Here is a 15,999-nt window from a genome sequence, read left to right as displayed (position 1 = left end):
ACTGAACATGAACTGGCAGTTTACTGAACATTTTGAATGGGTTAACTTTGTGGGAATTTCCTGTTCTCGCTAATCTGTGGCGCAGTATGTCTAAATTACCGTTAGCCTTGGTCTTGTGTTCGTGTATTTCCCTTGTGGCAATAAATTCTGAAATATTATTTTTAATATAGAGTACAGACACATAGATGTATAGATTTATAATTGTAAGTATTCTGAGTCTGGAAAAAAGAGGACGACAGTGCTCCCTATGACCTCTTTTACATATTATACGTATGACTTTTTTTTATGTTTTTGATGTGAGGGGAGTGCCCCCATATAATCAGACCATATGAAATATGTGACTGGAATAGCCCAAAGTATGTCACCCTGAGGTACTCCAAGCTCACTACCTCCCTTAGCTTCAAGAGAAGGTATGCCACCCAAGATATTTTTTCACATACATGATTGTCATGTTCCTCCCAACATAGTTTTGAGTCAATGTGAATACCTAAGAGTTTTACCGACTTATTGCCTACTTCATTTGATGTTCCCATTAGAAGTTGTTGTGTTTTGTCAGGGTTGCATAGGAGTTTATTGGCTGCAAACCAGACGAGGGCCTTATCTAGTGTTTCTTTTGTTAGGTTATTCAGATCTGAAATGTTCTGATGTGTGGTAAGTAGTGTTGTATCGTCAGCATAACACACAACAGGGTGAGCTTTATTTTTAGGTAAATCATTAATAGCGACAATGAAGAAGAAGGGTCCAAGGATAGACCCTTGTGGTACACCTGTGCTGATTTCTGACTGAAACGAATTGTTTTCGGTTACTTAAATAAGAATTTATCACAGATAAAGTGCTCCCTCTCACCCCATAAAATTCTAGTTTCCCCAGTAGTATGTCAACAGGAATGCAATCGAATGCTTTGCTTAGGTCACATAATACCAGTGATACCATGTTGTTATTTTCAAAGGCTGTTAAGGTTTGGTCAATGATTTCCAAGATGACCCCTGTTGTGTTCTTCCACTTTCGAAAGCCAAACTGATTGTTACATAGGATATTGTGTTTTTCAAAGAAGTTGCTTATTTGTGTGTGTATCAGCGCCTCAAATACCTTTGAGAATATTGGAACAATGGAGACTGGTCTGTAGGTTTGGGGGAGATATTTGTCTCCTTTTTTAAAAACTGGGACAACTTTTGATACCTTGAGTGCATCCGGAAAAACTCCAAATTCTACACATTTATTAAAAATATAAGCTAATGGTTTGGCGATTGAGTGTATTGTCTTTTTAATTATGTTATTTGATAAACAATGACAGTCCATACTTGTAGAACCTGAAAATTTCGATACAGCTTTTATAACATCAGCAGGTGTGACAGCCCTCCATTGAAATGCCAGGTTAACAGGCAGTGGTGTTCCAACAAGGTTCATTGCAGATGAATTTGTTGATTTGATACTGTTACTTATTTCTTTAACTGAGTTTAAAAAGTACTCATTTAATTCTTCAGGATCAAGCAGAGCTGTTTCTGTGCATTTTGGTGTATTCTCTTGTTTTATTATTTGCCATGCTGCCTTGCATTTATTGGGAGCTATTTCTATATAGTTCTCCACTACTTGCTTTTTTGGCAGAAGAAGCTTAGCTTTATAGTTTTTTGCATTTCAGATATGACCTATGAATGTTCACACTCTGTTCTGCCCCTTGGTCAGAGGCTTGTTTATGCATCTGGTACAGCATATGCAAGTTTCCTCTAATTCCTACTAGCTCTTGTGTGAACCAGTTCAGACTTTTCTTTTTCATTTCATTTGGATATCTAATTTTTTTTACTGGTGAGCAAGAATACCATAAATCTGTGTACTTTTTAAAGAAGTTACCAAAGCTAATTTCAGCTTCCCTTTTTCCAGATTGACAATTATATATAAAGTCCAAATCTGCACTTCCAAATCTATCAACAAACATATTTATGTACTCTTCCGTCTGTCTTTGTACCACTATTACTTTAGATTCTTCAGTTTTAACTGGCTGCCTCTTACAGAGAGTAAGGAGTAGTGGCTCATGATCTGCAAGTCCACTTCCTGCAAATCTAACTGTAAAATCCTCCCTATGGAAATTCACAATAATATTGTCTATACAGTCATTCTTACGCGTGGCACAGTTATTTGTACAATAGAGGTCTAATGATCTTAGCATATTCAAAAATGTCCTGGCACCTGGTCTCTGTGTGTTTACCATTTCTATGTTGAAATCACCACATATAGCAATTCTCGTTTTACTCTTCAATATTTTTTTAATTATTAATTCACATTTTTCAATAAACAAATTTACGTCACCATCTGGCGACCTATATAGACTAACTACCACTATATTTTCATTCATTAGTTTTACACAACTAAACTCCCCATCTAGCTCTGAGGAGTATGTAGATACATCAATTCTGGAAAACATTATTCCTTCTTTGACAAAAATTCCCACCCCACCATTCTTTCTCTGTTTTCTACATATCATGTCTCCCACAACATACCCTTGGGGAATGAACATATTTACTTGTTCTTGTGTTAACCAGTGCTCAGATAGACATATAACATCTACATGCTCAGTGTTGCATAAATGTTCTAATTCTAAAATTTTATTTCTAATGCAACATATGTTAACTTGTAGAAAAGTAAGTAGTTTGTCACTGTCTATATTCCTCTGAGAGCAATTTGACTTTATATTTGAAGTTGTAGGTTCCATTAATGTCTTTAATCTTGATGCACTGTGATCATATGTGTTATGATAGTCACATACCTGTTCATCCACTTGATGACTCACTTTGTTAACTGCTTTCGTCTATGAAACCACTGCTGATCCCACCAAAAATCCTGGTCCCTCGGTTGTGGTTTCTTTTTTCGGGTTGACTGCCATACTCCACGTGTTGGTATTATCATCCCTTGAGCTTGATTTGCTGTTCTTCTTTTTGCAAGTAGGTCTCTCTTCTTATATGGTGCCTTCTTTCCTGCCACCTCATTTGCTGCTTCTTCAAACTTTTGCACTGTCCTCTTGGGTAAGTTTATTGCTTGAGTAATTGTCCTCTCCACCCAAACAGAGTTCACTTTTAAGGATTCTGTTGTTATTTGTGCTGGAGTTGTGTCAGTGACAATTCTCACTGATTCTTTATCTGAGGCTTCAGTAACCTTCCATTTAAGTTCTATTGCTGTTTTGTACACTTTCCTGTTTGTTTCCACTGATTCATAAATCCTTGTGGCAATTAGTTCTTTACCAGTTGCATTAAGGTGTTGTCCATGTGCTGTATAACTCCTTGTTACTAGCAGTATCAATAAAACAAGTGTTATGGAACCTTTCACTATTTTTTTTTTTTTTTTTTAGTTTTCTGTTTGCAGATTGAATTTCTTGGCTTACACAAGACCATTCAGGCAGGTCATGTCTATGTGGTACCCCAACTACAATCACCTTTGTATTTGTATTTTGTAATGCTGACAAGGCTTTATGTAGTGAACAAATTGCCAACTTGGTTTCATTTTTTGCTACATCATTAGCCCCTGCCCAGATAACTGCAAAATCTTCACTTGTCAACTTATGGAGGTCATTGCATTTTTTTAGTATTACACTAGTGGGGGCACCTGGTGTCACCTTCCCTTCAACATCATATTTATTTGAAGCTAAGTTTAAAATGTTTCTTGAACAGTCTCTGCCATGGCTATCTGAGGCAACGAATATTTTGGGTCTCCTATTCACTGACTGACTCTCAGGAGCAAAGGTTTGCATTTTCATTGCTGCACCCATAGATTGATTTCCTTTTTGAACTGCGTTCTGTGTTGTGGTATGCACACTATGTTGTGAATCGTGATTTATCTTGGGTGCATCAAATCTGTAGTTTTTGCACGTTTCTATCTTGCCTGATTCTCACTTCTGTAGTTCGTTTGTTAGCAAACATATAATTGTTTTCAAATACTTAAGTTCCTTTCTTACTATTCTGAGTTCATTCTGTAACTTTTCGCACACACACACGTTTTTAACGGGTCTGTTTTGATTTCGTTCGTATCGTCACCGTCAGTACGAAAACAATCACTGCATTTCCAGATTTTCACTCTATTCGTTGAATTTACACACGAGTAATGGAATTTCCTGTTACACTTTACACAACACACGCCTTTTCTTGGTGTTTTGTTACAGGAACACGGTTTATTCCACGCTTCCTCACTTATTTCGTAAATAGTATTCAAATTTTCCGAACTGGTCGCGGCCATTGTGCACTAGTTAGGTGTAAGAGAGGGCCTGAAGGCCCTAATCTTGCCAGGTAAAATAAATGCATAAATAAATAAGGGAACCAAGACTGAACCTTGTGGGACACTGTACACTGTTCTTGATACCTTCCCACAGAGTTCTGCAGATTTTTGCAGACCATCTGCATTCTTCTGCATTCTTCCAGTTAAATGTGAATTAAACCGTTTGTGCACTGTCCCTCACATACCACAATACTTAAGCTTATCTACATAATCCATGATTCAAACAGTCAAAGGCCTTTGAGAGATCACAAAAAATTCCAGTGCGTAATGTTCAGTTATTCAGAGCATTTAATATTTGGTCAGTGAAAGCATATATAGCATTTTATGTTTAGAATCCTTTCTGAAATCCAAATTGACATTTTGTTAGTACTCCATTTTTACAAATATTTGAAGATACTCTTGAGTACATTACTTTTTCCAGAATTTTGGATAAGTCTGTCAGAAGTGAGCTTTGGTAGTAGTTGTTAGCATCAGATGTATCCCCCTTCTTATGCAATGGTTTAACAACAGAATATTTCAGCCTATCTGGAAAAATGCCCTATTTTAGTGAGCTACTGCATATGCGGGTGTGACTCTTATTTATTTGTTGGGAACAAGCTTTAAGTACTCTGTTGAAAATGCCATCAATTCCAGGCAAGCTTTTACTTCTGTGTGAATTTATTATTTTCACTTGGAGAGGTAAATTGAATTTCAGTTTTATCAAACTGAATAGGTACTGCCTCTTCCATATACAGCCTTGCTTTTTCTAATGAACAGCTTGATCATTTTTTCTCTACAGAACTTAAAAAGTGATTATTAAAAACATTTTCTACTTCTGACATTTTGTTAACTGATAGAAATACAGACTGACTGTGCTCTCAGTTGCCCTATTTCCCTCTTAACAATATTCAAAAAATTTTAATTTTATTATCAGAGAGCTAATCTCAGACTTAATTATGTAGTTTTGTACTTTTTAATAACGTTTATTAATACAGTGCAGTAGTTTTTATAATGTTTGACTGTTTCTGGATCATTATTCCTTCTAGCTATAAGATACATTTCCCTTTTCTGTTTATAAGATATCTTTATCCCTTTAGTAAGCCACAATTTTTAGATGCTTACTTACACTTTTATTTCAGTTTTCTTAAGGAAACTGTTTTCAAATATACTCACAAAGATATCATGAAAGAGGTGAAATTTTAAATTAGCATCAGGTTCCTCATTCAGAGGAAGAACTTCAGGACAGTTGTGATGGGGACCTTTCTGTTTTTTCAATAAAATACATAAAGTTATAGCTAAAATTAAACCTGTTCAGAGTGCTGATAAAGAAAAATGTAGATCCTAGCCTAAGTGTTGCAAGCTTTCCCTAAAATTTTTAATTGTTGACTTATTAATTGCACACACTATTTTGGAGGTTTCTTCATTATAATGTGAAATATGCTCCCTGGAACCTGTCAGTATTAACAATACTAAGTCATGAAATTGTTAGGTGGTGTATGGGGGAAGATGTCAGTGATATAGATCAAGAAACAGATGAGAAAGAAAATTATTTTACAATAGCCAGTGGTCACAGTTCTGCTAGTGGAGGCTCATTCAGAGGAAGAACTTCAGGACAGTTGTGATGGGGACCTTTCTGTTTTTTCAATAAAATACATAAAGTTATAGTTAAAATTAAACCTGTTCAGAGTGCTGACAAAGAAAAATGTAGAGCCTAACACTGAATGTCAATTCTGCAGATTTTCTTTTTGTATGTATCAGGTGCAACTGTTATGTGTGATTTAAACCTTGCAATTTAGTTTTATATGAAAATTTACTAGCTCTAGAACTTTATAATTTTTCAGTATTTAATATGGTTCTCTAACAATTTGTTTATACATATTATTTTGAAAAAACTGCACAAAACTATATGATCAACTACTGTCATCTCTCATCATATACCATCTTAACATAATTTTTCAAATTGACTTGTCCTATATCATGATGTTCTTTGCTGTACAAATTGTATGATCTACAGGACCAATAATAAATCAAATCAAATCAAATTTTGAGTGATAAAAAGTAAAATACTGCAGGTTTTATTTAGTGCAAGAAATCAGCAAGTATTTTAACATCATTTACATAATTTTAAAATAAAATGTTATCAAACTTAAATTAAAAATTTCATTTGATTTACACCTTAAATCTCAGTTTAAACAGAAGGGTCTCAGAGACCCCATCTCAAGGTATATGTTCAGAAAAGTCAGCTGAGGATTAATACCACTGTTGACACTGTTGAAATAATAACAGATGATGGTTAGTTCAGGCTTCATGGTTCTCATTTGGATGCAGGTAAAGGAATGTTTCGCACTGCATTTGGTTACAGTTCTTTTTATGCAGTTTAGTGCAATAGTACCCTCAGTGAAATAAGTACCAATTGTTTAGTGCAGATAAAGGGAAAAAAAACCTGTCTCAAGTTTAGTCACTATTGTGGGTAGCATAGGATAACACTATGTTTTTCAGATTAATTAATCACAGTCAACAAAATCAAATGCAAATTTACAATGTGAAGTAATTACAAGACACTGACATTCAATTAATAAAAAAAACATATGACAAGGGCCTGAGATCCGACTCAAGCAAGAGGGTGTTTTTGAAATCAAAAAGGCGTGAATTTGCAATGCAGATGACCAGCTAAACATGGTCAGAAGTATATTCAGGAACACCTGTAAACAAAAAAATCAATAAGTTCATGAACCTATTCAAATGAAAATTTGAGGAGGCATTGCCTAAGATGGTACATTCTGTTGGGGAATCTAGTAGAAAGAACTGGGCAATGAAAGGTATCAGAAAATCCTCTGAAACTCTCAAATATCTCAGATCTATTAAGTAAATAAGTGTGACCCAGCCTTCCTATAATTCTTTCTCAGAAACAAATGGACATATGGAAAACTGCTTCAGGAAGCAAATAGAATCCAAAATGACAAGACCATACAGCAGTAAAACAACAAAAGCAAAGGTATTTGGTAAAGATAGTTTAATCGATAAACTCTAAGGATCTTGCCAACTTTGTAAACAACTACTTTAGTAGCATAGCAACCAAACTGCAACAAAAGTTTCCATAAACACAACATACAGCTACAATTAAGTAATTACCTTACACAATGCCGGTGGTACCCATCAATGGGGTGGGGGGTGGGGGGTGGGGAATCAGTAGCTTTGTACATACAATGGAAAGTAAAATGACCACAGGTCTAGATGAAGTTCCAATGTGTCCACTAAAAAACAGCATTAGCAGCATAACAGCACCCCTAACAGCCAATATAAGTGAGTCATTCTTACCAGGTTGCTTACCTGATTACCTAAAGCATGCATAATTTCTTCCAGTACATAAAATATGTGATACAGAATATGTAGAGAATTACACACCAGTTTCATGACTGTCTTCCTTTCCAAAAATAATAGGAACCATTATGGAAAAGAGACTTATAGATTGTTTAGATAAATATCAACTTCTTTGCAAAGAACAACTTGGCTTCAGATCTGGAAAGGGAACAGAACTTTTGTTAACTTTTATACAGATAAAAGTTATCAAAAGTTGCTTTAGAAGCACTAGCTGCAGGAGAACAAGGAACTGGCATTTTTCTAGACCTCAGTAAAGGTTTGACACAGTTGATCACAAAATACGACTAGATAAACGTGAACCAATAGGAATAAGGGGGATGGTAAATAAATGGTTTAGGTCTTCTTAGCAGACAGAGTGCGCCAGACCGAGACTCGAACTCGGGACCTTTGCCTTTCATGGGCAAGTGCTTTCGTAGAGCACTTTCCCATAAAAGACAAAGGTCCCAAGTTCAATTCTTGGTCTGGTACACAGTTTTAATCTGCCAGGAAGTTTCATATCGGCACACACTCCACAGCAGAGTGAAAATTTGAATCTGGAAACATCCCCCAGGCTGTGGCTAAGCCATGTCTCAGCAATATCCTTTCTTCCATGTGTACTAGTTCTGCAACATTTGCAGAAGAGCTTCTTGAAGTTTGAAAGGTAGGAGACAAGGTACTGGCAGAACTGAAGCTGTGATGACAGGTCGTGAGTCGTGCTTGGTAGAGCACTTGCCCGAGAAAGGCAAAAGTCCCGAGTTCGAGCTCGATCTGGCACACAGTTTTAATCTGCCTGGAAGTTTCATATCAGCACACACTCCACTGCGGAGTGAATATTTCATTCTAGATTATAATAATACTTGGAAAGTGTATTACTTGTGTAAACATGTATGTTTTTAAATGGAACAATGCCTATTGACCTTAAAAAAATTAAAAGTAGGGTAAATTAGAATGTGAGTGGTGTTTATTGCAGTCTTCTAGCAAAAATCGTTTACAAGATATCGTGTTTCAGAAAGTTTCCATACCGACACTTGTTTGTGCTATTCCACCTGCTTAGTTTCTACGTACAATGTTGTTACATTTGCTTACAGTGTGCTAGTGTGTTCCTTGAGTGCGTTGTGACTTTCGAGTCATTAGTTTGTAACAATCATAAATGGGGTTTCCCACTGCTGAAAAATCTGACATGCTCACAATGTATGGAGAGTGAAGGTGGGATGCAGTTCATTCTTGTACACTGTATGTGGCAAGATATTCCAATAGATATCAACCACCTCAGCAACTATTCATCAACCTCTTCAACCAGTTATGTGAAAGTGGTAGTGTAACACCCAGACAGCACAACAGAGGGAAACAAGTGATGACAGAAGAGGGGAAAATTAATAATCTGGTGCTGTTTCAGTTGATCCACATGTTAGTTCCCATGGAATTGCAATGAGTGGCAAGTCAGGCAAGTGTCCTATGCATTCTTCATCAACAGAGGCTCCATTTCCATCACATCTCTCTCCATCAAGAGTTGCATGGAAATGATTCTGAGAATCATGTTAACTTCTGTTCATGGACATTAAGACAGGATACTCCAGATGTATCGTATATCTTTATTAGTTATGAAGCCACATTTATCAGTCATGGCCAGATAAACAGCCAAAACATGCACTATTGGTCTATTGACAATCCCCATTGACTTTGTTAGGTGGAATGTCAGTGTCCATGAAGTATAAATGTGGCGTGGGATAGTGAACCATCAGCTCACAGGCTCATTTTTCACAGACAGAACACTGAACACACACAAGTATTGCAGCCTCCTAACAGACCATCTTCCACAGATGCTAGAAGATGTTCCTCTGCAGACTAGGAGGAACCTGTGGTACCAACATGATGGCTGTCCAACCCATGTGCAAGAAGCACTACAGCATGTCATCACAAATCCGGTTGTTTCTTGGCCATAGTTTTTCAGTGGCCATTCATGCAGACAGACAGCTTCTTAGCTGTCATACCCACATAGAATGCAGCATAGTGGCTGCATGAATGGCCACCGACAAACTGGGGCCAAGAAACAAGTGGACAACAATGTTGCTGAGCAAGTTGCCAAACATGACATCCTTCATTTCAATGACTGCTTCACAGCTTTTCTGAATTGCCAGTAGGAACTTTCCCTGAAATATATTCTACTTTCCCATAACCTTCCTGGCCTCAACCTTTGTTAGTCATTGTCCTCTCCCATCCACCCCCTCCTCTGTTCCTATTCCAGCACTACACAGCCCTCATTCCTCCATCACACCAGCCTTTTTACTTCTCTCCTTTTCTGCTATCCCCCCCCCCCCCCTATCTCTCTGCTGCCCTCTGTCTAACCTCCTGACTGCACATAGCTGCCCTACCCTCTTTCCACCTCATTCCGGCATACTCCCCAACAGCACGTCACTGTCTGCCACCCTTATGCTACTATCCCTCCTCCTCCCCACCCCAGCCTCCTCCTTAGTCCCACATAGTAGCCACTACCATCATGCACTGGTGCTGCTGCTCACAATATGACCTCACTTGCCTGAGACTGCATTCATGTGTGTGTGAGCTGCATTTGCATGAAAGTGCATGTGTGTGTTTTTCGTCTAATTTTGATGAAGATCTTACTAGCCAAAAGCTATATTTGTGACAGCCTTTTGTTGTGGCTATCTGCAACTCAAAATCTCTGCTGTATGGTGAGTAGCAACTTTTCTTTTCACAATATTGTTACATTCCATCCTGGTTTTTCCATTGTTTGATTTTTGAAACATTAAAACATATAATGTTTCTCTATTTTGTTTATTAGTCAATCTTGAAAATTTCTGGACTGGCAGACTAGATGAACCAACTCCCCACAAATTAGGACCAATGAGATTTCTATGAATGAATGTGAATAATGAACATAAATGAAAACAAAGTACTGTGTTTATGACATATCCTAATGAAGTGACTGTTACAATGTACAGACATGCAAGTTGTACGCACTGTGGGCTCTTGGGACTATGCATGTGACTTGCTGTAGCAGTAGGAAATTTCTAACATTCACGAGAAAAAAGAAATTTTTACCAGCATTAAAATAATTTAACTTATGATTATTTTGTGATAAAAGCAGATTGATTTGTGCAGAAATTGTTTTAAAAGACATGGTATCATGACTTTCCTATTCCTATCCACACATGACAGAGCATCACTACTCATTAGGAAAAGACAAAACAGAACTGTGAATAAATGCAAATGAACACTCTGAGAACACCACAAAAAACAGGAACTAATGATACATTTTAGGATGTAAATATTTGAAAAATTACAAAAACCACATGACTATTAACAAATCAGATCAATGCATGGGTTATTCATGATCATACTAGACATCAGATGTGAAATGTCCTTGCTAATTTCCTCAGAAACTACTTAGTCCAAGATATTACCTTTTCACATTGACATTTAGTATTTTTATATTGTGATAATATGACCAGCTTGATACTGTTTTGTTAATACCTAATGCAAGGTTACAATATAATATTGTCTTATTTGGAGTGTTCTGATGTTGACAATATGTTACAGAATTTAACGAATTCAACTAAAAAATCAACATTCATAGTGATATGTTTTGGTGACAGTTGTTTTAAAAAAAGCAGCCAGGATATAAAATAACACTTATTTTTCAGTGTACCCAATTTGTCACCACTGGCAGATCCTGTTGTGAATGAAATTGCAAAGAAGTACAATAGAACACCAGCACAGATCCTTCTTCGGCACTTAATTCAACATGGAATTGCTGTAATTCCAAAGAGTTCAAATCCTAAACGCCTAAAAGAAAATTTCCAGGTATGAAAAATATTATAATTATTCATCAATCATTATTTCAAACAATTTCTCGTATAGTTATTGTGATGTGATATAAAACTGTTGTTTGTTTCAGGTGCTTGATTTTGAATTGAAAGAAGATGATATAGATAGGCTTGATGCATTAGATAAAGGAGGGAAAGGTCGCATTTTCACTGAAAATGTGATGAAGGGGTTAGTAATGAATAAACCATATTAATAAGAAGTTGATTTACATAACTATATGACTAAAGATTTGAAATTAATGTGTATTTAATAAGCACTTATCACTGAGAATGCTACTTAATGCCACAATAATTCAGTAATAGTTTGTTCTTTTTTTAGACAGTGTTTTAGTAATCATAATTAATGTTGACATTACGAAATTCAGTCACTTCTCTCCTATTTCCTCCAAAATTATTATTGATTATTCCCCAAGTACTACCATAGCAACATTCTTAGTTTAACTCATTACATTAGCTACTTTCAAATAATTACTGAATGAGCATTTGAAATTATTACACAACAAAGACAATTCAGGTGCTGGGCAAGACAGCATATGTCATCACATTCACATGAGAGAGAAGACAGAGACGCCAATAATGGATCATCATGTATTGTTACAATACAAAAATGAATGATGATTGGTACCAACAATGGTAATCCCATAACAGCACTTTATCAGCCTTCAGTCACAGTGTAATATGTATGACTGTGACATCAGTTTATCAACCATCAGTCACAGTGTAATATGTGTGACCCCATCTCCCACCTACATAAACCACTGGCCATTTGAGTTTTAATGCTCCATTTTTTCATTAAAGTCTAATGTCTCCTTTTGAGACTTCATCTGACTCTTTGCACATGATCACTTATCTACTTTGGAATATTTGAAAACAAAATTTCATGTTTATCAATGTTCTTTGCTATAAAAGCTGTAAAGTTTTTACAAAGTTGGTAGTTTCTTACATTTGTGGGTACAAGTGAATTTCATACTGAAATAACATCCCGAACACCACTTTCAACGAATAATGCTTTATTATAATTAACACATTTACACAGTCAAACGTAAACAAGAGACTGCCTGAGTCCTTGGTACCAAGTATATCTTAGCACAGATATTTCACATTACTCGATACATCAATCCACCACAGAACCCTCCCTCAGAGGGTGGAGCACAGAGTAGGAGCAGTTAGACAAAGGGAACAGGACTTAGGTGGAGGAAAGTAAAGACACGACATAATCTTCTAACCATGCTGGCTGGCACAGAGGTCGACCCACGTGGGAGAGTGGGACATTGATAGGCGTAGGTTTTGAGGACTGGGGCTGAACACATTGGACATGAGGTGTGAGTAGAATGTCCTCACCAGTGTAAGCTTAAAGACAGCCATCTACAAAGTTAAGGTAACTGGAAAACTCAGATGAGCATTAGTTACAATCAGAGTCTCTGAGGGAGTGAGGTGGTGCATGAATAACAAACAAATAGCCTTTATGATGTTGCAAAGAAATATCCTTAATGGGGTACGCAGAGACATTGACAGTGAATGGAGCTGTGGCAGCAGAAGGCATGGGAAATGAGAGGAAAGGTATAACCAATTCATTACATGCAACACTTTCAGTGCTAGGAACACTATCATTAACACTGCCCGTATGAGGAGGGAGGGTATGGGAGATGGGGGTGCCTACTGAACACTCACCGATGCAACTACACTTGTATTGAGTTCTGAGTCCTCATCATCTGAGATGTGGCTAGCAAGAACCCACACTGGTTTGAACCGTTGTAGGGAGACTGTTTGTGGTTTGCCATTTAGCATGACCATCACAGTATTTTCCGATCAACTGAAATCCCGAAGAGGCCCTGAATATGGCAGAGTTAGGGCTGGACAAATGGTGTCATCTTGTAACATAATAAAGTCACAGCTTCTAAGGTCTCTGTGGAGAAAAATTTGCAAGCATTTGTGTGCGTGGGGTTGTGGTGTGTACATGCACACAATGTGAGAGCAAGCTTCCTTGACTGAAGAGGGCAGTACCTCGTCAACAGTAGTATTAAGAGTCTCAGCAAATTCAGCAGGTAGTACGAGGGGATTTCTACCAGTGAGGCTTTCAAATTATTTTTATAGACTGTGCATATGCCCAATAGAACCCACAGAAGTGTCGGATCATGAGCCTGAGTGACACATTAAAGCTTCTTTCAGCATTCAGTGCCAGCATTTGACTACTCTGTTACTTTGTAGATGATGAAGCTGTTGTACAAAATTATTTGGCACCACACAGAGTGCACAAGCAGTCAGAGAGCAAAGATTTGAAGTGATGGCCCTGATCTGTGATGATGGATGAAGTGCAGCCAAAATGGGAGAGCCACAGACTGTGACCGATGAGTTGTTAACTGCTCACAGTCATAGTGGAAGGCATTGGTGGTGTAGTAGACAATGCTGGAGTATAGCAATAGTATCAGCACCAGTGTCAAATGAGAAGAGTATATCACTTATGAGGTCATGAACGTAGTCTGCCTGGTGGTAGTTGTTTATTATGTGATGACAAGTGTTGATGTTGGTGCCCTGTAGAATGCTCGTGAGATGATGCACCTAATTCAGCCCGTTTGGGTCCCGCAAGTGATGCCGGCAGCACTCCTGAGCCGCGTCCCCATGGTTGATGTGATACCAACACAGAGGATACACAGAGTGCAGCTGCGAACTTGGGGAGACATCTGTCATTGCAGTGGTGGATGTGGTTGAGGCAATGCTGGAGGCCATGAGAGCAGGAGTGGTGAAGGTAACAGGCTTGCTACCACCACCAATAGGTAGCACCTTGACAGTCAAGGTTGTCAACTAGCATGACTTCCTGCAGCTGTGCGTGAAACTGCATGCTGAAGTGTTAACAGAACTGCCAACCATCGGCAGTGTCGATGAACTTGTCACAGAGATGAGCTGATAATGTCTTATGATTTTGCAGCCATTGTCTGCCAGCCATAAACGCATTACTAGCATGTCAGTATTATGGGATAAGTGTTGTAGTGTGAGGGTGGATGGTATTTTAACTATCCAGAGCAACCATAGCACTCCATCTGATAGGCTTGCAGTGTCTATTAATGTTCTAATCTTTCGCCAGAGTGGAGATGATGTGAGCTGACCGAACAATACTCCATGCACTGTGTGATGAATTGCCTCTTCCAGCGTTATCAACAATCATGTATTTTGCATGTTTGTAGCAGTTCCTTGTCAGTTATGTGAAGATGAGATCAGATTTCAAATCCATATGCTCATGTAGAGCTGTAAGCAACGTGACAAACCATGCTTTGATGGATAGGATACCATGAACATTCAGAATTCTGTCAACTAGAGAAAACCATATCTTTGTACTGTTGTTAATAAGTGGTAGAAGTTGTGGTAAATGTCCAGAGCAAAACAGCAGAATACATGGAGCAAACACTGACAAATGCATTAAAACTGTAGAGGCTGGAGCAGTATCTAGGTGTTCAACTTTATGCTGTCCTTGAGGTACATGCATATGAACCAGCATTGCAGGCATGGTAGCAGACACAAGCAGTGTTGCAGGAATGTCTGGAGCCTTCAAAACTTTGGAATGCCTGACTTAGTGCATTGCACATTGTTTACAGATTCAGATGCACTAAGTAGCCTTAATGTAGGAGCATGGGATGAGGCAGTTTGTGGTAAAAGTTCATTGTTCATGCCCTGTTGCTGTTGTACTGGGTTGAACACTTGTTGTTGTTGTCAAATAGGCCAAGGTTATATGTATATGTTGGCAATATGGCATCATGGTGGAAAGCCAGCAACCTGGATTGTAGGTTAGGCTTAGCAAGTGTAACAAATGGATCTCAAGACCTTACAGAATATTCATGCACAGAGGAGCCACTCGACAGAGCAATGTGATATGTAAAATGTCCTAGGAAATGTCCATGGTGCATAGAAACTATTGCAGCAAAGTTCATTGTCTGCATTGTCTGTTGAGTGAGTTGTGCCATTGATGAAGGAAACTATTCACAGTTTTCAAATTTCACACAGTTTGAAGCACCATGATAGCAAATCAGATGGATTTCATAGCGAAATAACATCCCGAGCACCACTTGAGTGAAAAGTAGCAGCTTCAAGGTCAAGAAAGCCGACAACGGCCAGAAGAACTGTATGCTGGCCTATGCCCTTCCGTACTGCACTTGAATGCTGCCATCAGCAGAGGATGACACGGTCTGGGCCAGGGTGTATAGCTTGCTGCTGCTAAAATCTAAACTCAGTACATCCAAAATAAAAATCACAAATTAACAATGAACTCATGAAAACGATTTATAAGTTTTTGTTTATAGAGAAATCAGAGATGATGATTGTATGGAAGGAAAACTGAGAAAGAAAATTTGCAATGTGTGTGTGTTAACAGTTTTGATTGTGGCAATGAGGCATGTACTTCCAGTTCCAAACCAAGTCAAAGACTAACAGTGATATGGTGTGCAATGGGGAGATACATGGTTGGAATTATTGGAAGAAATGGGGAAACAAACAAATGGATCAGAAAGTAGACTGAGGCAAAAGATTTAACTGTGCCTGTAATAGGAATGATAGTGGGCAGAAC

The 15,999-nt window shown here is 37.9% G+C and overlaps 1 protein-coding gene across 1 annotated transcript in view; it reads left to right on the top strand.

The window, feature by feature from the left end:
• The window catches only part of LOC126162521 (dihydrodiol dehydrogenase 3-like), a 76,110-nt gene that overhangs the window by 39,204 nt on the left and 20,907 nt on the right, over positions 1-15,999 (top strand). Inside the window, exons 5-6 of the mRNA XM_049919091.1 lie at positions 11,262-11,421; positions 11,516-11,613. Of these exons, the coding sequence (XP_049775048.1) occupies positions 11,262-11,421; positions 11,516-11,613 (258 nt within the window). The remainder of the gene's footprint in view (positions 1-11,261; positions 11,422-11,515; positions 11,614-15,999) is intronic.

This window comes from Schistocerca cancellata, chromosome 2 (assembly GCF_023864275.1).
Source record: "Schistocerca cancellata isolate TAMUIC-IGC-003103 chromosome 2, iqSchCanc2.1, whole genome shotgun sequence".
In the NCBI taxonomy this organism is placed as follows: Eukaryota; Metazoa; Arthropoda; class Insecta; order Orthoptera; family Acrididae; genus Schistocerca; species Schistocerca cancellata.
Note: the sequence above shows the minus strand (reverse complement) of the source record. Positions and strands in the feature narration are given on the sequence as shown.